Source organism: Triticum dicoccoides, chromosome 2A, assembly GCF_002162155.2.
Source record: "Triticum dicoccoides isolate Atlit2015 ecotype Zavitan chromosome 2A, WEW_v2.0, whole genome shotgun sequence".
NCBI classification, from domain to species: domain Eukaryota; kingdom Viridiplantae; phylum Streptophyta; class Magnoliopsida; order Poales; family Poaceae; genus Triticum; species Triticum dicoccoides.
The window spans coordinates 64,294,983-64,315,547 of record NC_041382.1 but is presented as its reverse complement, the minus strand read 5'-3'; the positions used below and the strand labels follow the sequence as shown (position 1 = coordinate 64,315,547).

General features: G+C 45.5%; 1 protein-coding gene and 1 long non-coding RNA gene across 9 annotated transcripts in view; one reads left to right on the top strand and one right to left on the bottom strand.

The window, feature by feature from the left end:
- Positions 1-20,565, bottom strand: part of LOC119353257 — a 47,866-nt gene that overhangs the window by 15,768 nt on the left and 11,533 nt on the right. For 2 of the 7 annotated variants that reach the window (XR_005170378.1, XM_037619853.1), the window contains 3 exons: positions 13,130-13,258; positions 12,142-12,434; positions 11,592-12,058 (listed from right to left, as the gene is read on the bottom strand). The exons of 2 other annotated variants lie outside the window; for them this stretch is intronic. Coding sequence is in view for 1 of the 5 variants with exons in the window: in XM_037619853.1 (XP_037475750.1) it covers positions 12,055-12,058; positions 12,142-12,434; positions 13,130-13,258 (426 nt within the window). In the remaining 4 variants the exon portion in view is untranslated. Of the gene's footprint in view, positions 1-11,591; positions 12,059-12,141; positions 12,435-13,129; positions 13,259-15,822; positions 15,899-16,009; positions 16,066-16,145; positions 16,283-20,565 lie in introns of those variants that run through there. 3 more of the 7 variants (XR_005170376.1, XR_005170377.1, XR_005170380.1) reach the window with 3 other exon arrangements.
- Positions 11,138-15,835, top strand: LOC119353259. 2 transcript variants are annotated; one of them, XR_005170385.1, is made up of 5 exons: positions 11,138-11,417; positions 11,529-11,604; positions 14,169-14,297; positions 14,993-15,285; positions 15,369-15,835. It is a non-coding gene; the product is annotated as an uncharacterized LOC119353259 (long non-coding RNA). The 2 variants fall into 2 exon arrangements; XR_005170384.1 differs by having other exon boundaries at positions 11,140-11,604.

Sequence of the window (20,565 nt, the reverse complement as noted above, 5' to 3'; positions counted from 1 at the left end):
CCACATTGTTTTAATTGAAGACCAAACTCGTAACTCAAATTTTTTTTCTCTCCGCGATCAGATCGTAGAAACCTTATTTTTCTTGTTACAATGATTTTCCACTTCACTCTGAAATTCTTTGAACCTTTCAAATGTTTCAGACTTATGTTTCATCAAGTAGATATACCCATATCTGCTCAAATCATCTGTGAAGTTCAGAAAATAACGATACTTGCCGTGAGCCTTAACACTCATCGGACCGCATACATCAGTATGTATTATTTCCAATAAGTCAGTTGCTTGCTCCGGAGAACGGAGTCTTAGTCATCTTGCCCATGAGGCATGGTTCGCAAGCATCAAGTGATTCATAATCAAGTGATTCTAAAATCCCATCAGCATGGAGTTTCTTCATGCGCTTTACACCAATATGACCTAAACGGCAGTGCTACAAATAAGTTGCACTATCATTATTGACTTTGCATCTTTTGGTTTCAATATAATGATTATGTGTATCACTACGATCGAGATCCAATGAACTATTTTCATTGGGTGTGTAACCATATAAGGTTTTATTCATGTAAACAGAACAACAATTTATTCTCTTACTTTAAATGAATAACCGTATTACAATAAACATGATCAAATCATATTCATGCTTAACGCAAACACCAAATAACACTTATTCAGGTTCAACACTAATCCCGAAAGTATAGGGAGTGTGCGATGATGATCATATCAATCTTGGAACTACTTCCAACACACATCGTCACTTCACCCTTAACTAGTCTCTGTTTATTCTACAACTCCCGTTTCGAGTTACTTAATCTTAGCAACTGAACTAGTATCAAATACTGAGGGGTTGCTATAAACACTAGTAAAATACACATCAATAACATGTATATCAAATATACTTATGTTCACTTTGCCATCCTTCTTATCTGCCAAATACTTGGGGCAGTTCCGCTTCCAGTGACCAGTCTGCTTGCAGTAGAAGCACTCAGTTTCAGGCTTAGGTCCAGAGTTGGGTTTCTTCTCTTGAGCAGCAACTTGCTTGCTGTTCTTCTTGAAGTTCCCCTTCTTCCCTCTGCCCTTTTCTTGAAACTAGTGGTCTTGTCTACCATCAACACTTGATGTTTTTCTTGATTTCTACCTTCGTCAATTTCCGCATTACGAAGAGCTTGGGAATCATTTCCGTTATCCCTTGCATATCATAGTTCATCACGAAGTTCTACTAACTTGGTGATGGTGACTAGAGAATTCTGTCAATCACTATCTTATCTGGAAGATTAACTCCCACTTGATTCAAGCGATTGTAGTACTCAGACAATCTGGCACATGCTCACTAGTTGAGCGATTCTCCTCCATCTTTTAGCTATAGAACTTGTTGGAGACTTCATATCTCTCAACTCGGGTATTTGCTTGAAATATTAACTTCAACTCCTGGAACATCTCATATGCTCCATGACGTTCAAAATGTCTTTGAAGTCCCGATTCTAAGCCATTAAGCATGGTGCACTAAACTATCAAGTAGTCATCATATTGAGCTAGCCAAACGTTCATAACGTCTGCATCTGCTTCTGCAATAGGTCCGTCACCTAGCGGTGCATCAAGGACATAATTCTTCTGTGCAGCAATGAGGATAAACCTCAGATCACGGATCCAATCCGCATCATTGCTACTAACATCTTTCAACACAATTTTCTCTAGGAACATATCAAAATAAACATAGGGAAGCAACAACGCGAGCTTGATCTACAACATAATTTGCAAAATACTACCAGGACTAAGTTCACGATAAATTTCAGTTCAATTAATCATATTACTTAAGAACTCCCACTTAGATAAACATCCCTCTAATCCTCTAAGTGATTACGTGATCCAAATCAACTAAACCATGTCCGATCATCACGTGAGATGGAGTAGTTTCATTGGTGAACATCACTATTTTGATCATATCTACTATATGATTCACACTCGACCTTTCGGTCTCCGTGTTCCGTGGCCATATCTGTATATGCTTGGCTCGTCAAGTATAACCTAAGTATTCCGCGTGTGCAACTGTTTTGCACCCGTTGTATTTGAACGTAGAGCCTATCACACCCGATCATCACGTGGTGTCTCAGCACGAAGAACTTTTGCAACGGTGCATACTCAGGGAGAACACTTCTTGATAATTAGTGAGAGATCATCTTATAATGCTACCGTCAATCTAAGCAAGATAAGATGCATAAAAGATAAACATCACATGCAATCAATATAAGTGATATGATATGGCCATCATCATCTTGTGCTTGTGATCTCCATCCTCGAAGCACCATCGTGATCACCATCGTCACCGGCGCGACACCTTGATCTCCATCGTAGCATCGTTGTCGTCTCGCCAATCTTATGCTTCCACGACTATCGCTACCGCTTAGTGATAAAGTAAAGCATTACAGCGCGATTGCATTGCATATAATAAAGCGACAACCATATGGCTCCTGCCAGTTGCCGATAACTCGGTTACAAAACATGATCATATCATACAATAAAATTTAGCATCATGTCTTGACCATATCACATCACAACATGCCCTGCAAAAACAAGTTAGACGTCCTCTACTTTGTTGTTGCAAGTTTTACGTGGCTGCTACGGGCTTAAGCAAGAACCAATCTTACCTACGCATCAAAATCACAACGATAGTTTGTCAAGTTGGTGTTGTTTTAACCTTCGCAAGGACCGGGCGTAGCCACACTCGGTTCAACTAAAGTTGGAGAAACTGTCACCCGCAAGCCACCTATGTGCAAAGCACGTCGGGAGAACCGGTCTCGCGTAAGCGTACGCGTAATGTCGGTCCGGGCCGCTTCGTCCAACAATACCGCCGAACCAAAGTATGACATGCTGGTAAGCAGTATGACTTATATCGCCCACAACTCACTTGTGTTCTACTCGTGCATATAACATCAACATATAAAACCTAGGCTCGGATGCCACTGTTGGGGAACGTAGTAATTTCAAAAAAATTCCTACGCGCAGGCAAGATCATGGTGATGCATAGCAATGAGGAGGGAGAGTGTGATCTATGTACCCTTGTAGATCGACAACGGAAGCGTTAACTTTGGTTGATGTAGTCGTACGTCTCCACGGCCGACCGATCAAGCACCGAAACTACGACACCTCCGAGTTCTAGCACACGTTCAGCTCGATGACGATCCCCGGACTCCGATCCAGCAAAGTGTCGGGGAAGATTTCCGTCAGCACAACGGCGTGGTGACGATCTTGATGTACTACCGTCGCAGGGCTTCGCCTAAGCACCGCTACAATATTATCGAGGACTATGGTGGAAGGGGGCACCGCACACGGCTAAGAATCTGATCACGTGGATCAACTTGTGTCTCTAGGGGTGCCCCTGCCTCCGTATATAAAGGTTCAAGGGAGGGGGGCTGGCCGGCCAAGGAGAGGTGCGCCAGGAGGAGTCCTACTCCTTCTGGGAGTACGACTCCCCCTTTCCTAATTGGAATAGGATTCAAGGAGGGGGGAAAGAGAGAGAGAGGAGGGGGGCGCCGGCCCCCTCTCTCCTTGTCCTATTCGGACTAGGGGGAGGGGCGCGCGGCCTAGCCCTGGCTGCCTCTCCTCTTCTTCCACTAAGGCCCATTAAGGTCCATATCGCTCCCGGGGGGTTCCGGTAACCTCCCGGTACTCCGGTAAAATCCCGATTTCACCCGGAACACTTCCGATATCCAAACATAGGCTTCCAATATATCAATCTTTATGTCTCGACCATTTCGAGACTCCTCGTCATGTCCGTGATCACATCCGGGACTCCGAACAACCTTCGGTACATCAAAATGCATAAACTCATAATATAACTGTCATCGTAACCTTAAACGTGTGAACCCTACGGGTTCGAGAACAATGTAGACATGACCGAGACACGTCTCCGGTCAATAACCAATAGCGGAACCTGGATGCTCATATTGGCTCCTACATATTCTACAAAGATCTTTTATCGGCCAGACCGCATAACAACATACGTTGTTCCCTTTGTCATCGGTATGTTACTTGCCCGAGATTCGATCGTCGGTATCCTATACCTAGTTCAATCTCGTTACCGGCAAGTCTCTTTACTCGTTCTGTAATACATCATCCCGCAACTAACTCATTAGTCACAATGCTTGCAAGGCTTAAGTGATGTGCATTACCGAGAGGGCCCAGAGATACCTCTCCGACAATCAGAGTGACAAATCCTAATCTCGAAATACGCCAATCCAACATGTACCTTTGGAGACACCTGTAGAGCTCCTTTATAATCACCCAGTTACGTTGTAACGTTTGGTAGCACACAAAGTGTTCCTCCGGCAAACGGGAGTTGCATAATCTCATAGTCATAGGAACATGTATAAGTCATGAAGAAAGCAATAGCAACATACTAAACGATCGGGTGCTAAGCTAATGGAATGGGTCATGTCAATCAGATCATTCACCTAATGATGTGATCCCGTTAATCAAATGACAACTCATGTCTATGGTTAGGAAACATAACCGTCTTTGATCAACGAGCTAGTCAAGTAGAGGCATACTAGTGACACTCTGTTTGTCTATGTATTCACACATGTATTATGTTTCCGGTTAATACAATTCTAGCATGAATAATAAACATTTATCATGTAATAAGGAAATAAATAATAACTTTATTATTGCCTCTAGGGCATATTTCCTTTAACTTCCCCTGGGCACTTACGATGCTATCCTCAGCATGGACTGGTTGGAGCAACACAGCCCCATGACAATTGATTGGAAGGCGAAGTACATTCAGTTTCCCACTCCTATGGGACGGGCTCACCTGTTCGGCCATGAAGCCAATTCCACCACTTGCCATGTGATCAACAGAGTCCAGGTTCAGAATCTGCATCGCCAAGGCTCCCTGTTGCATGTCATCATCCTGTATCAGCTTGAGGAAGGGGCAAACGACACTCCAACAGAACCACCTGAGCCGCAACAACTCCTGGCTGAATTTGAGGATGTATTCGGTGAACCTTCAGGCCTCCCACCACACCGCGCCTGTGACCATACTATACCTCTTGTTCTCAGCGCGCAACCTGTTAACATCCGACCTTATCGACACAAACCTGAGCACAAGACAAAGATTGAGTGTCAAGTGGCGGAATTGCATCAGTCCGGTGTGATCCAACGCAACCAGAGCAACTTCTCTTCGCCTGCCATTCTAGTCAAGAAGAAGGATGGGACTTGGCGGTTATGCATCGACTACCGCCACCTCAATGCCATGACCCGTATCAGCAAGTTTCCTGTGCCAGTGATAGAAGAATTGCTCGATGAGGTGGTTCTCAAAGCTCGATCTTCGAGCCTGCTACCATCAGATACGGCTGGCTGAGGGCGAGGAGTTCAAAACGACATTTCAAACACACTCATGGACATGGCATTATGAATTCAAGGTTCTGTCTTTTGGATTGGCGGGCGGGCCACACATTCATCGGTGCTGTGACAGAACATTACACCCACTCCTCCGACACTGTGTCCTCTTGTTCTTCGACGACATCTTGGTATTTAGCAAGACTTGGGAAGAACATGTTGACCACCTCAGGCAAGTCCTCGAGCTGTTGCGTAGAGATCATTGGAAGGTCAAGTGCTCCAAATGTGAATTCGGCCAGCAACAACTGTCCTATCTTGGTCACGTCATCAGCGGCGAAGGGGTAGCTACGGAGCCCAGCAAAATTCGCGCGGTACAAGCTTGGAACACACCCAAGGATGCCAAGGAAGTGCGCCAATTCCTTGGCCTTGCAGGGTACTATTGCCGTTTCGTCCACGAGGTTGGAGTGATAGCCATGCCTCTATTCAACCTACTCAAGAAAGGGGTGCCGTTCGTCTGGACAAATAACACGGCACAGGCGTTTGAGCTGCTCAAGCAACACCTGATTACAGCCCCAGTACTCGCACTCCCCGATTTCAACAAGACCTTCACAGTGGAAACAGACGCCTGCGACAAAGGAATTGGCGCGGTTCTGCAACAGGATGGCCACCCCATCGCCTTCATGAGCAAAAGTCTGAGTCCCAGGTACCAAGGACTGTCCACTTACGAGAAGGAATACCTCGCGATCGTCGTCATCGTGGACCAATGGCGGCCTTACCTTCAACACAGCGAGTTTATCATCCACACGGACCAGAAGAGCCTGATACATTTGGAGGAGCAAAGGCTCTCAACACCTTGGTAGCAGCGTGCATTCATGAAACTACTAGGCCTGCGATACACCATCCGTTACAAAAAGGGCACAGAAAACACAGCCGTCGACGCCCTATCCAGAGCTCGTCGCAAGATCTACTGTTCAACGTCACTTCTTGCCAGCCCTCATGGCTCGAGGATGTCATAGCCAGTTATAACTGCAATCCGCAGGCGCGGAAACTGCTGGAGTAGTTGGCAGTGAAGGAAGATCCAAGGGGCGTTTCTCATTACAGAATGGAATTCTGCAATTCCGTGGGCGCATTTGGTTGGGTGGATCGATCGAGCTCCAATAGCGCATCATGGCAGCTTTTCATGATAGCTCGATTTGCGGCCATTCAGGGTTCCCAGCAACCTTCTGGCGCGTCCGTCGCCTCTTTGCATGGCCAAAAATGAAGACGCATGTCCTGCAATATGTCCGCTGATGCCCAATTTGTGAGCAGGCTAAACCAGATAGAGCAACATCGCCGGGGTTGCTTCATCCACTGCCCATCCCGCAACAGCTATGGGAAATGATCACGATGGATTTTGTTGAAGGCCTGCCTCAGTCCGGTAAATTCAACTGTCTCTGGGTTATAGTGGACAATTGCACCAAGTTTGCTCATTTTCTTCCGTTGACACACCCGTATACAACAGCAAAAGTGGCCCTCCTCTATATGAACAACATGTACAGGATCCACGGATTCCCTGCAGCCATTGTGTCTGATCGTGACCCGGTTTTCACTGGCCACTTTTGGAGGGAGTTGTTCAAGTACGCCGGTACAGAGCTATGGTTGAGTGCGGCAAACCATCCACAAACTGACGGACAGACTGGAAGAGTGAACCAGTGTGTGAAGACCTACCTCAGATGTTTTGTGCACGCGTGTCCGACACGGTGGAGTCACTGGATTCCACTTGCCCAGTTCTGGTACAATGCCTCTCACCACTCCAGCATTGGGATGTCGCCCTTCATAGCGATGTTTGGGCACGAACCCCGGCACTGGGGGATCACTCCTACTTCTGAATGCATAGTTCTGGCACTCCATTCTTGGCTGGATGAGCGTGCAGTGGTGCAGGACCTGCTTCAACAACACCTCAATAGAGCACAACAACACATGAAGGCCCAGGCAGACAAGCGCCGATCGCCTCGTACCTTTGAGGTGGGCGATTCGGTTTACCTTAAACTCCAGCCATACATTCGAACCTCCGTCGCCCGACGAGCCAACCACAAGTTGTCGTTCAAATACTATGGGCCATACCAAGTCATCGCCAAGATCAATGATGCTGCATACAAGCTGGACCTCCCTCCTCACTCGCAAGTTCACCCAGTCTTCCATGTGTCTCAGCTACGCTACTGTCTTCGACCAGGTACGCCATCCAACCCTACCCTTCCACACCATACTGATGCACCGGTCATGCCCGTTGCAGTCCTCCAGCAACATTGGCGCAAGAAGAACGACGCCATGGCCGAGCAAGTCCGCGTTCGCTGGTCCGATGAGTCGGCCTTCGGGGACACTTGGGAGGATAAAGCAACTCTGCAAGCTCGATTCCCGACAGCTGAGGCTTGGGGGCAAGCCTCGTCGCAAGGGGGAGGGGATGTCAGCGCCCCCAGCTCTACACACATCGGCCAGGCACCTGACGAGAAGGATCCAACCGGCAGCGACCCAGTCGCTGCCCAGCGGCCCACCAGGGAGAAGAAGCCCAACCCACTCGTCACCGACCCACAGTGGACGAAGTGAGCCCAACAACCTCCGGGTACTTATTCCACCCCGACCGAAGAGGAGAGGATCCAGTGGATCAACGAACCGGCGGCGGCACGAACCCTAGTTCATCTCCATCTCCTGTTCCTCCCCAAATTCATGTATCCTTGCCTGTAATCGCCACGGATCAATACATCCCTACCCTTACACACCGCTGCTGTGACATCGCCGGCGTGGGTGCGACAGCGGGCGCGTCAGTGCTGCAGTTGCCTGTTTTCTCTTTGCACCATCGCTGAGGCGAGTGTTGAAGCAGCGCGGGGGCTGCTGGATCCAAGATGAGAGGAGAAAGGACGAACGGGTGGCTGAACTGATATAATCAGACGAGCTACATGCGCCTAATCGGACGGTTTGCTAGCCAGATGATTTCTTTAGAAAATCATCCGGCTGATCCATAGCAGCCGCCAATAAAAAAACAAGAAATATTACTACATACATGTCCCATGACTATATAGATTTGGAAGTAGTATAGCAATTTGGAAAAAATAGGCCATATACGATATGAACTCTTATTTCTAATCGGAGGAGCAGAATAAGATGGTACGAAGCCGTACGTCCCCAGGTCATCTCAACTCAACAACTAAAAAAAACCACCTGTAGGCTGTCGTGCCCGACCTTGCTTCTTGGAGGGGAGGTTATGGAGCCGTCGCCGAGGGCATGAGAAGAGTGAGGAAACCACGACCATAATGAAGTAGACACCAGCCGGAGGAGCTGCGTGCTCGACACATCGATGAGCCTGGACACAAGGCACCTATAGGTCCTCGGCTGAACCGCGCACGACCTCCAGCGCCAGGAGCTACTTTAGGGTTGAGGCACATTTGTCTGCATGGACATCCACCCAGGCAGCGCGCCATGAAGGTCGCGGCATGCATACAAACTGCCGCTTTGAACAGCAAACAGAGGCAGATCATCAATTTGTTTCTGGTGCCGAAACAAGATGTCACTGGCAGACTTCGCCAACAATAAGAGGAAAAGAACATTGGCATAGCTTGATGTGTCAAGGCATGGATACATGCCGCGACCTTGTTTTGTTTTCGTTTGCCTTTTGCGGCGACTTAGTGTATTGGCCTTAGGCGAAGCCATGTAAGTGGTGTGGCCTTATTCTTCCATATACCTGCAGTGTGCCTCAAAAAACATTGCCTACTAACATACACTCTTCTTCTAGTGCGTGCAAAAAAAATCCTTCTATTGTCCTAAACTATGTCCATTGTTATTTGCCCCCATAGAAAAAAGAGAGGCATGTGTAGATGTATGCAATATGAAGACAGTGTTGCTTGATACCCTTGTAAAAAAATACAACCCTGAATTACTATTGTCTGTGTTGCCTACATCCTACTGTCTACCCCATTGGATAAAAAACAGAGCCCCACTTGTCATCTTCCCTCTTGGTGCCGGCATGGTAAAATCCCTAAAATACCATCGTCTATTCACTAATTCATATCCACTGTTCTGCCTAGGAAAAAATGCACTATTGCCTATTTATATCTGTTCTATTGCCTGAAAAAACCCTCTTCTATTGCCTAAATTAAATCCGTCGTTATTGCTAAAAATTAACAAATCGGCTTTCAGTAAAAGCCTCCACCAACCTTGAATAGATGGAAGAGCATGGAAGAGCCCCCTCAAAATTGCAATTGATTGTTTCTCTGCTTCCATACATTCTAGAGTGTCAAGAAATTGTGATTACCTTGAATAAGGGGCGATTCCAGCAAGCAACCACAAACATCAAACATGTCCTGAAGATTTACATTAGTATTCCTGTGACAGCGTTGTTCCATCTATTTAGACTAGTATGTGCAAAAGCAGACCAGCACTCAGTACTGAACATGATGATGCAACGTGAGTGATGCCTGTATCATTTAGGTGATGCAAAAAAGGTCGCCTGCATCATTGAGATGGTGGACCTCTCTATTGCCTAATTTATTCAGTATTATTGCCTACATCTCGACCAGAGTGTTGTATGTGCCTTAGAAGAACATACGCCAGATTTAGCACGAAATTGAATGTACTAGTTCACCCTGAAATATGCAACCTGCAGAACACCTCAAAATCCTCTCGGGAGTTTTAGCACGAAAACAGTAGCTGATAAACTCCATCCCTCTCTCCAAAAAATTCACTGCAATTGCGATGCGGGTGTGGATTTGTTGGCCTGCAAGGATTCGCCATTGGTGTGAATTCCCCAACATGCGATTCCGGCCGCCTGGCCCCCGATTTCGGCGACCGCGACGGCCAAATCCCCCTAAAGTGAGGGCGTGGGGCGCGGGCTTAGCGGTTCGCTGCGCCATCGTTGTTCACCTCTCGCGTCATCGGCGGGCTCCCTCCTGTTTCTCTCGTTGTTGAGCGATCTTCTCGGTCGACTTAGGGTGGTTGCTCCTGGCCCACTTGCTCCTCGCCGACGTTATCACGTTATCTGTCACGTGGCGTGATCGCGCGATGATCGGTCCAGCGTCGGTCGCTTGCGACGCCCCGACCGCGCGCACGCGTCGCCCATCAATTGGGAATAAAAAAAGAAAAGAAAAAATCCGCATGAATCTCCGCGTAAAATCAAATGGTGTACTCCCTCCTTCCATCTATACAGGGCCTAAGTTTTGAATCTATTGTACCAAGGCTGTTGCATAAAAAGAGGAGCAAATATTAGGAATAGTACTTGGCCAACCAAATCGCATGCAAGATTTTTTCTGGGCGCCGTGTAACCCGCTCTTCTCCCTCTCTATTAATCCCTCACATGCAACGTCCTCTCCCTCTTTTTCTGCATGTAACTCAACAATAACTCCTCCAGGCCTTCATACATTGGCCAAAAAATGAGCTCGCTCCTATTAAGTTCATGGCTCTCTGCATGCATGCAAATAAATGCTGCCAGCATCGCATTTTACTAGGAGGACTGCGCACAACCTGCGAGGGGAATTAAGTGGGAGACGCATCGGGTAGCTCGTTCGGCCTTCTATAGATGAAAAAATGAAATTTAGGGTTAGGCCTTATATACTCCCTCCGGTCCTTTTTACTCTGCATATTAGGTTTGTCTGAAGTCAATCTCATCCAACTTTGACCAAGTTTATATAAAAAATTATTGACATTTACATAACAACACCAATATCATTAGATTCATCTCGGAATATATTTTCATATTATATTTATTAGATATTATAGATGCTAATAATTTCTAATATAAATTTGGTCAAACTTAGCTAAGTTTGACTTTCGACAAATCCAATATGCAGAGTAAAAAGGACCCGAGGGAGTACATGGAAGGAGGGAGTATGATTTAGATGTGACTTAGTTAATTCTCATCTAGATGACAGCTAGCCACGTTGTCAAATCTGTATCATTTCGATTTAAAAAAAACCGTATCATCTCGGCTTGGGTTTCTTTGAGTTCCTTCTCTTTTGTTTCTGTGCGCACGCTACAACTTCGATTTTCCAAATATTGATCCTGTAGGTAGTTCTGGTTGCCAATTCAGTGCCAACTTTGAAGTTGCAACTTAAGCTCCAAAGGTACGAGCTTAAAATTTATTCTCCTTGCCAATCCTTATATATGCCTCTAATTTATGCTTTGTTTGTTATGTATCACTGCATTGTGGATCAATTGGAAAACTGCGGAAGCAGGGCGGCTTTATAGTCGATCTATATGGCATTATTGCTAGATCCAGTGTCAGACACCTACCTCAATTTTAAGTGAAAGGTACTTCGCTTCTATAAATTGCTGATCCAAGTTGTTGGTACCTACTCAACATCATCTTGTTATACTCTTTCCGTCCCAATTTACGTCTCCCATATTTGTGTAGATATGGTTGTATCTAATAACAATAAAATCTACTTCGACCGTCCCATAATGTAAGACCCTTTTTGACACTGGTGTAGTGTCAAAGAGTAGTAATTTGGGACGGAGGTAATACATGACTTGAGACACGATGGTCTAAGTGCAGCATCGGATCATAAGTTGATCAAAAAGAGCACGGAGCCAATTGAACTGGTAGCTCAGACTCCAAACAAAAACATCATATCACAAATCAGCAAAAAGAGCTCGAGCCAATTGAAGCAGGTAGCACAGATTCCAAACAGAACTCAAACCAATAGAAACACTGGAGTGTGACGAGCCACCAGCAGCATTAGTAGTCCATCGTAAGCCCACCTACCTGCATGCAAAACTGATGGTTAATGCCACACCTTAACGTTGACGTTATAAAACTTCCTTAATGACAAAGATACACTGTCTTACTTGAAACAGGCAGGGCAGCTCTCACTTCGAGTTTTAACCTTAGGAACCATAGAAGCTCCCAGGGGAAGAACAACATTGGTTAGGACTCTGAGAGCCCCCTCCACATGACACGTGTTCCTCGGTAGAAAGAAGATGTTACGGTACTGGCCCCGCCATGTTATGCCCCATCGCCTTCGGTTTCGGTACGAACTTATGCCGATCCAGCATTCGCCCTGTAGTGGACACTCACCATATCCGAGTAGAAGCACAGAGTGGTTAACTGGACCAGGATTGCGAGGAACTTCAAGAAAACCCTGCAACAAAAAGGGAAATGAAAATAAACTAGTAAGAATAAACAATTGCAAGAACACCAAAATGTACCTTAACGCAACTATCAGATGTGACCAGAAGGCCCAAAGACACGTATTGATCAGCAGTTTAACATCAAGGTAACACTTTCAGAGAAGTCAAAATACCCTTTTATAATGCCTAAACTTGCTGTTGGTATACACATAATATGCAACACCTGAATGTTAGATGTAGTTAAATACCATGTGCTAAACAAGAGCAACATGGTAATTTCATAGTTAATCAAAATGATTTTGTTGCAACAATTTAGTGAAACTGGAACATAGGATCAATATTCCTCAAATTGGGTATCAAGCAAAGTCATATTCTAACAACTACCAGATATTCTCGAACATGTTACATCACATCCATATCACGATGTCTTGACAAGAGACGGAACAAAGCATCAACATTCTACAATTTTGTGAGGTAAAGCACAGGCATCAACCGTATCATCCTAAGCAAATCAGTCTTATACTCTTATATATTATTAAAATTGAAGATCCAAAGGAAGATGCACAGAACGTAAGAGCAACATGGGCATTTTCTAGTAGATCAAAATGATTTCATTTGCACCATTCTACTCATCCAGCTAACTTAAACAACATGTATCAATCAGCAGTTTAACCCCTAAGTAACACTTCCAGAAAAGTCAGAATACCTTGCTGTATCTCCTAAATTTGCTGTTAGTGTAGATAGATGCCACAACAGGCTGGTAAGCAACTGCATACTTCATAGCTTCTTTCGTCGGTTCTACAGCCGCCCAGTTAGCAATAGTAACTCCCGCAGCCTACACAACAAATAATATTATTAGCTCAAATAGTTTTAGAGATATAGGGGATAAAAGGCTTCAATTCAGAAAGCCCAATGAGGTTCCAATCGTCTTAGCATAAGTCGATCTCAAAACAAGACAACAATTGTCGGATGTGACTCTAATAACACACACATTTTCTGCCATTGAAGCCCCACTATTAAAAATATACATGCAAAACACTGGTCACAAGTGGTCACATATGACTGGACTAGAATGTTACCAGCGGAGATGGCTTCTACCGCACATCATGCAAAAAAAATCTCACCGGTAACCTCTTTGTATATGCATCAGAATACTTGCAACGACTTCCTCTAGCAAGCTTGGTGGCTTACTTTTACAAGGCAAATCCGTTCCAGATTTCAACAAGTCATGCTTACCAGGCAAATCATCATCCAGAAAATTTGATACTTTCATATATCAGGTTAGAGTTTTCACCTTTGTGTATGAAAGTATCAAATTTGTTGGACTGGATGATGATTTGCCTGGTAAGCATGACTTGTTGAAATCTGGAACGGATTTGCCTTGTAAAAGTAAGCCACCAAGCTTGCTAGAGGAAGTCGTTGCAAGTATTCTGATGCATATACAAAGAGGTTACCGGTGAGATTTTTTTTGCATGATGTGCGGTAGAAGCCATCTCCGCTGGTAACATTCTAGTCCAGTCATATGTGACCACTTGTGACCAGTGTTTTGCATGTATATTTTTAATAGTGGGGCTTCAATGGCAGAAAATGTGTGTGTTATTAGAGTCACATCCGACAATTGTTGTCTTGTTTTGAGATCGACTTATGCTAAGACGATTGGAACCTCATTGGGCTTTCTGAATTGAAGCCTTTTATCCCCTATATCTCTAAAACTATTTGAGCTAATAATATTATTTGTTGTGTAGGCTGCGGGAGTTACTATTGCTAACTGGGCGGCTGTAGAACCGACGAAAGAAGCTGTGCAGTATGCAGTTGCTTACCAGCCTGTTGTGGCATCTATCTACACTAACAGCAAATTTAGGAGATACAGCAAGGTATTCTGACTTTTCTGGAAGTGTTACTTAGGGGTTAAACTGCTGATTGATACATGTTGTTTAAGTTAGCTGGATGAGTAGAATGGTGCAAATGAAATCATTTTGATCTACTAGGAAATGCCCATGTTGCTCTTACGTTCTGTGCATCTTCCTTTGGATCTTCAATTTTAATAATATATAAGAGTATAAGACTGATTTGCTTAGGATGATACGGTTGATGCCTGTGCTTTACCTCACAAAATTGTAGAATGTTGATGCTTTGTTCCGTCTCTTGTCAAGACATCGTGATATGGATGTGATGTAACATGTTCGAGAATATCTGGTAGTTGTTGGAATATGACTTTGCTTGATACCCAATTTGAGGAATATTGATCCTATGTTCCAGTTTCACTAGATTGTTGCAACAAAATCATTTTGATTAACTATGAAATGACCATGTTGCTCTTGTTTAGCACATGGTATTTAACTACATCTAACATTCAGGTGTTGCATATTATGTGTATACCAACAGCAAGTTTAGGCATTATAAAAGGGTATTTTGACTTCTCTGAAAGTGTTACCTTGATGTTAAACTGCTGATCAATACGTGTCTTTGGGCCTTCTGGTCACATCTGATAGTTGCGTTAAGGTACATTTTGGTGTTCTTGCAATTGTTTATTCTTACTAGTTTATTTTCATTTCCCTTTTTGTTGCAGGGTTTTCTTGAAGTTCCTCGCAATCCTGGTCCAGTTAACCACTCTGTGCTTCTACTCGGATATGGTGAGTGTCCACTACAGGGCGAATGCTGGATCGGCATAAGTTCGTACCGAAACCGAAGGCGATGGGGCATAACATGGCGGGGCCAGTACCGTAACATCTTCTTTCTACCGAGGAACACGTGTCATGTGGAGGGGGCTCTCAGAGTCCTAACCAATGTTGTTCTTCCCCTGGGAGCTTCTATGGTTCCTAAGGTTAAAACTCGAAGTGAGAGCTGCCCTGCCTGTTTCAAGTAAGACAGTGTATCTTTGTCATTAAGGAAGTTTTATAACGTCAACGTTAAGGTGTGGCATTAACCATCAGTTTTGCATGCAGGTAGGTGGGCTTACGATGGACTACTAATGCTGCTGGTGGCTCGTCACACTCCAGTGTTTCTATTGGTTTGAGTTCTGTTTGGAATCTGTGCTACCTGCTTCAATTGGCTCGAGCTCTTTTTGCTGATTTGTGATATGATGTTTTTGTTTGGAGTCTGAGCTACCAGTTCAATTGGCTCCGTGCTCTTTTTGATCAACTTATGATCCGATGCTGCACTTAGACCATTGTGTCTCAAGTCATGTATTACCTCCGTCCCAAATTACTACTCTTTGACACTACACCAGTGTCAAAAAGGGTCTTACATTATGGGACGGTCGAAGTAGATTTTATTGTTATTAGATACAACCATATCTACACAAATATGGGAGACGTAAATTGGGACGGAAAGAGTATAACAAGATGATGTTGAGTAGGTACCAACAACTTGGATCAGCAATTTATAGAAGCGAAGTACCTTTCACTTAAAATTGAGGTAGGTGTCTGACACTGGATCTAGCAATAATGCCATATAGATCGACTATAAAGCCGCCCTGCTTCCGCAGTTTTCCAATTGATCCACAATGCAGTGATACATAACAAACAAAGCATAAATTAGAGGCATATATAAGGATTGGCAAGGAGAATAAATTTTAAGCTCGTACCTTTGGAGCTTAAGTTGCAACTTCAAAGTTGGCACTGAATTGGCAACCAGAACTACCTACAGGATCAATATTTGGAAAATCGAAGTTGTAGCGTGCGCACAGAAACAAAAGAGAAGGAACTCAAAGAAACCCAAGCTGAGATGATACGGTTTTTTTTAAATCGAAATGATACAAATTTGACAACGTGGCTAGCTGTCATCTGGATGAGAATTAACTAAGTCACATCTAAATCATACTCCCTCCTTCCATGTACTCCCTCGGGTCCTTTTTACTCTGCATATTGGATTTGTCGAAAGTCAAACTTAGCTAAGTTTGACCAAATTTATATTAGAAATTATTAGCATCTATAATATTTAATAAATATAATATGAAAATATATTCCGAGATGAATCTAATGATATTGGTGTTGTTATGTAAATGTCAATAATTTTTTATATAAACTTGGTCAAAGTTGGATGAGATTGACTTCAGACAAACCTAATATGCAGAGTAAAAAGGACCGGAGGGAGTATATAAGGCCTAACCCTAAATTTCATTTTTTCATCTATAGAAGGCCGAACGAGCTACCCGATGCGTCTCCCACTTAATTCCCCTCGCAGGTTGTGCGCAGTCCTCCTAGTAAAATGCGATGCTGGCAGCATTTATTTGCATGCATGCAGAGAGCCATGAACTTAATAGGAGCGAGCTCATTTTTTGGCCAATGTATGAAGGCCTGGAGGAGTTATTGTTGAGTTACATGCAGAAAAAGAGGGAGAGGACGTTGCATGTGAGGGATTAATAGAGAGGGAGAAGAGCGGGTTACACGGCGCCCAGAAAAAATCTTGCATGCGATTTGGTTGGCCAAGTACTATTCCTAATATTTGCTCCTCTTTTTATGCAACAGCCTTGGTACAATAGATTCAAAACTTAGGCCCTGTATAGATGGAAGGAGGGAGTACACCATTTGATTTTACGCGGAGATTCATGCGGATTTTTTCTTTTCTTTTTTTATTCCCAATTGATGGGCGACGCGTGCGCGCGGTCGGGGCGTCGCAAGCGACCGACGCTGGACCGATCATCGCGCGATCACGCCACGTGACAGATAACGTGATAACGTCGGCGAGGAGCAAGTGGGCCAGGAGCAACCACCCTAAGTCGACCGAGAAGATCGCTCAACAACGAGAGAAACAGGAGGGAGCCCGCCGATGACGCGAGAGGTGAACAACGATGGCGCAGCGAACCGCTAAGCCCGCGCCCCACGCCCTCACTTTAGGGGGATTTGGCCGTCGCGGTCGCCGAAATCGGGGGCCAGGCGGCCGGAATCGCATGTTGGGGAATTCACACCAATGGCGAATCCTTGCAGGCCAACAAATCCACACCCGCATCGCAATTGCAGTGAATTTTTTGGAGAGAGGGATGGAGTTTATCAGCTACTGTTTTCGTGCTAAAACTCCCGAGAGGATTTTGAGGTGTTCTGCAGGTTGCATATTTCAGGGTGAACTAGTACATTCAATTTCGTGCTAAATCTGGCGTATGTTCTTCTAAGGCACATACAACACTCTGGTCGAGATGTAGGCAATAATACTGAATAAATTAGGCAATAGAGAGGTCCACCATCTCAATGATGCAGGCGACCTTTTTTGCATCACCTAAAAGATACAGGCATCACTCACGTTGCATCATCATGTTCAGTACTGAGTGTTGGTCTGCTTTTGCACATACTAGTCTAAATAGATGGAACAGCGCTGTCACAGGAATACTAATGTAAATCTTCAGGACATGTTTGATGTTTGTGGTTGCTTGCTGGAATCGCCCCTTATTCAAGGTAATCACAATTTCTTGACACTCTAGAATGTATGGAAGCAGAGAAACAATCAATTGCAATTTTGAGGGGGCTCTTCCATGCTCTTCCATCTATTCAAGGTTGGTGGAGGCTTTTACTGAAAGCCGATTTGTTAATTTTTAGCAATAACGACGGATTTAATTTAGGCAATAGAAGAGGGTTTTTTCAGGCAATAGAACAGATATAAATAGGCAATAGTGCATTTTTTCCTAGGCAGAACAGTGGATATGAATTAGTGAATAGACGATGGTATTTTAGGGATTTTACCATGCCGGCACCAAGAGGGAAGATGACAAGTGGGGCTCTGTTTTTTATCCAATGGGGTAGACAGTAGGATGTAGGCAACACAGACAATAGTAATTCAGGGTTGTATTTTTTTACAAGGGTATCAAGCAACACTGTCTTCATATTGCATACATCTACACATGCCTCTTTTTTTTCTATGGGGGCAAATAACAATGGACATAGTTTAGGACAATAGAAGGATTTTTTTTGCACGCACTAGAAGAAGAGTGTATGTTAGTAGGCAATGTTTTTTGAGGCACACTGCAGGTATATGGAAGAATAAGGCCACACCACTTACATGGCTTCGCCTAAGGCCAATACACTAAGTCGCCGCAAAAGGCAAACGAAAACAAAACAAGGTCGCGGCATGTATCCATGCCTTGACACATCAAGCTATGCCAATGTTCTTTTCCTCTTATTGTTGGCGAAGTCTGCCAGTGACATCTTGTTTCGGCACCAGAAACAAATTGATGATCTGCCTCTGTTTGCTGTTCAAAGCGGCAGTTTGTATGCATGCCGCGACCTTCATGGCGCGCTGCCTGGGTGGATGTCCATGCAGACAAATGTGCCTCAACCCTAAAGTAGCTCCTGGCGCTGGAGGTCGTGCGCGGTTCAGCCGGGGACCTATAGGTGCCTTGTGTCCAGGCTCATCGATGTGTCGAGCACGCAGCTCCTCCGGCTGGTGTCTACTTCATTATGGTCGTGGTTTCCTCACTCTTCTCATGCCCTCGGCGACGGCTCCATAACCTCCCCTCCAAGAAGCAAGGTCGGGCACGACAGCCTACAGGTGGTTTTTTTTAGTCGTTGAGTTGAGATGACCTGGGGACGTACGGCTTCGTACCATCTTATTCTGCTCCTCCGATTAGAAATAAGAGTTCATATCGTATATGGCCTATTTTTTTCCAAATTGCTATACTACTTCCAAATCTATATAGTCATGGGACACGTATGTAGTAATATTTCTTGTTTTTTATTGGCGGCTGCTATGGATCAGCCGGATGATTTCTTTAGCTAGCAAACCGTCCGATTAGGCGCATGTAGCCCGTCCGATTATATCAGTTCAGCCACCCGTTCGTCCTTTCTCCTCTCATCTTGGATCCAGCAGCCCCCGCACTGCTTCAACACTCGCCTCAGCGATGGTGCAAAGAGAAAACATGCAACTGCAGCACTGACGCGCTCGCTGTCGCACCCACGCCGGCGACGTCACAGCAGCGGTGTGTATGGGTAGGGATGTATTGATCTGTGGCGATTACAGGCAAGGGTACACGAATTTCGGGAGGAACAGGAGATGGAGATGAACTAGGGTTCGTGCCGCCGCCGGTTCGTTGATCCACTGGATCCTCTCCTCTTCGGTCGGGGTGGAATAAGTACCCGGAGGTTGTTGGGCTCACTTCGTCCACTACGGGCCGGTGATGAGTGGGCTGGGCTTCTTCTCCCTGGTGGGCCGCCGGGCAGCGACTGAGTCGCTGCCAGTTGGATCCTTCTCGTCAGGTGCCTGGCCGATGCGTGTAGAGCTGGGGGCGCTGACATCCCCTCCCCCTTGTGACGAGGCTTGCCCCCAAGCCTCAGCTGTCGGTAATCGAGCTTGCAGAGCTGCTTTATCCTCCCAAGTGTCCCCGAAGGCCGACTCGTCGGACCAGCGAACGCGGACTTGCTCGGCCATGGCGTCGTTCTTCTTGCGCCAACGTTGCTGGAGGACTGCAACGGGCACGACCGGTGCATCAGTATGGTGTGGAAGGGTAGGGTTGGATGGCGTACCCGGTCAAAGACAGTAGCGTAGCTGAGACACATGGAAGACTGGGTGAACTTGCGAGTGAGGAGGGAGGCCCAGCTTGTATGCAGCATCATTAATCTTGGCGATGACTTGGTATGGCCCATAGTATTTGAACGACAACTTGTGGTTGGCTCGTCGGGCGACGGAGGTTCGAATGTATGGCTGGAGTTTAAGGTAAACCGAATCGCCCACCTCAAAGGTACGAAGCGATCAGCGCTTGTCTGCCTGGGCCTTCATGTGTTGTTGTGCTCTATTGAGGTGTTGTTGAAGCAGGTCCTGCACCACTGCACGCTCATCCAGCCAAGAATGGAGTGCCAGAACTATGCATTCAGAAGTAGGAGTGATCCCCCAGTGCCGGGGTTCGTGCCCAAACATCGCTTTGAAGGGCGACATCCCAATGCTGGAGTGGTGAGAGGCATTGTACCAGAACTGGGCAAGTGGAATCCAGTGACTCCACCGTGTCGGACACGCGTGCACAAAACATCTGAGGTAGGTCTCCACACACTGGTTCACTCTTCTAGTCTGTCCGTCAGTTTGTGGATGGTTTGCCGCACTCAACCGTAGCTCTGTACCGGCGTACTTGAACAACTCCCTCCAAAAGTGGCCAGTGAAAACCGGGTCACGATCAGACACAATGGTTGCAGGGAATCTGTGGATCCTGTACATGTTGTTCAT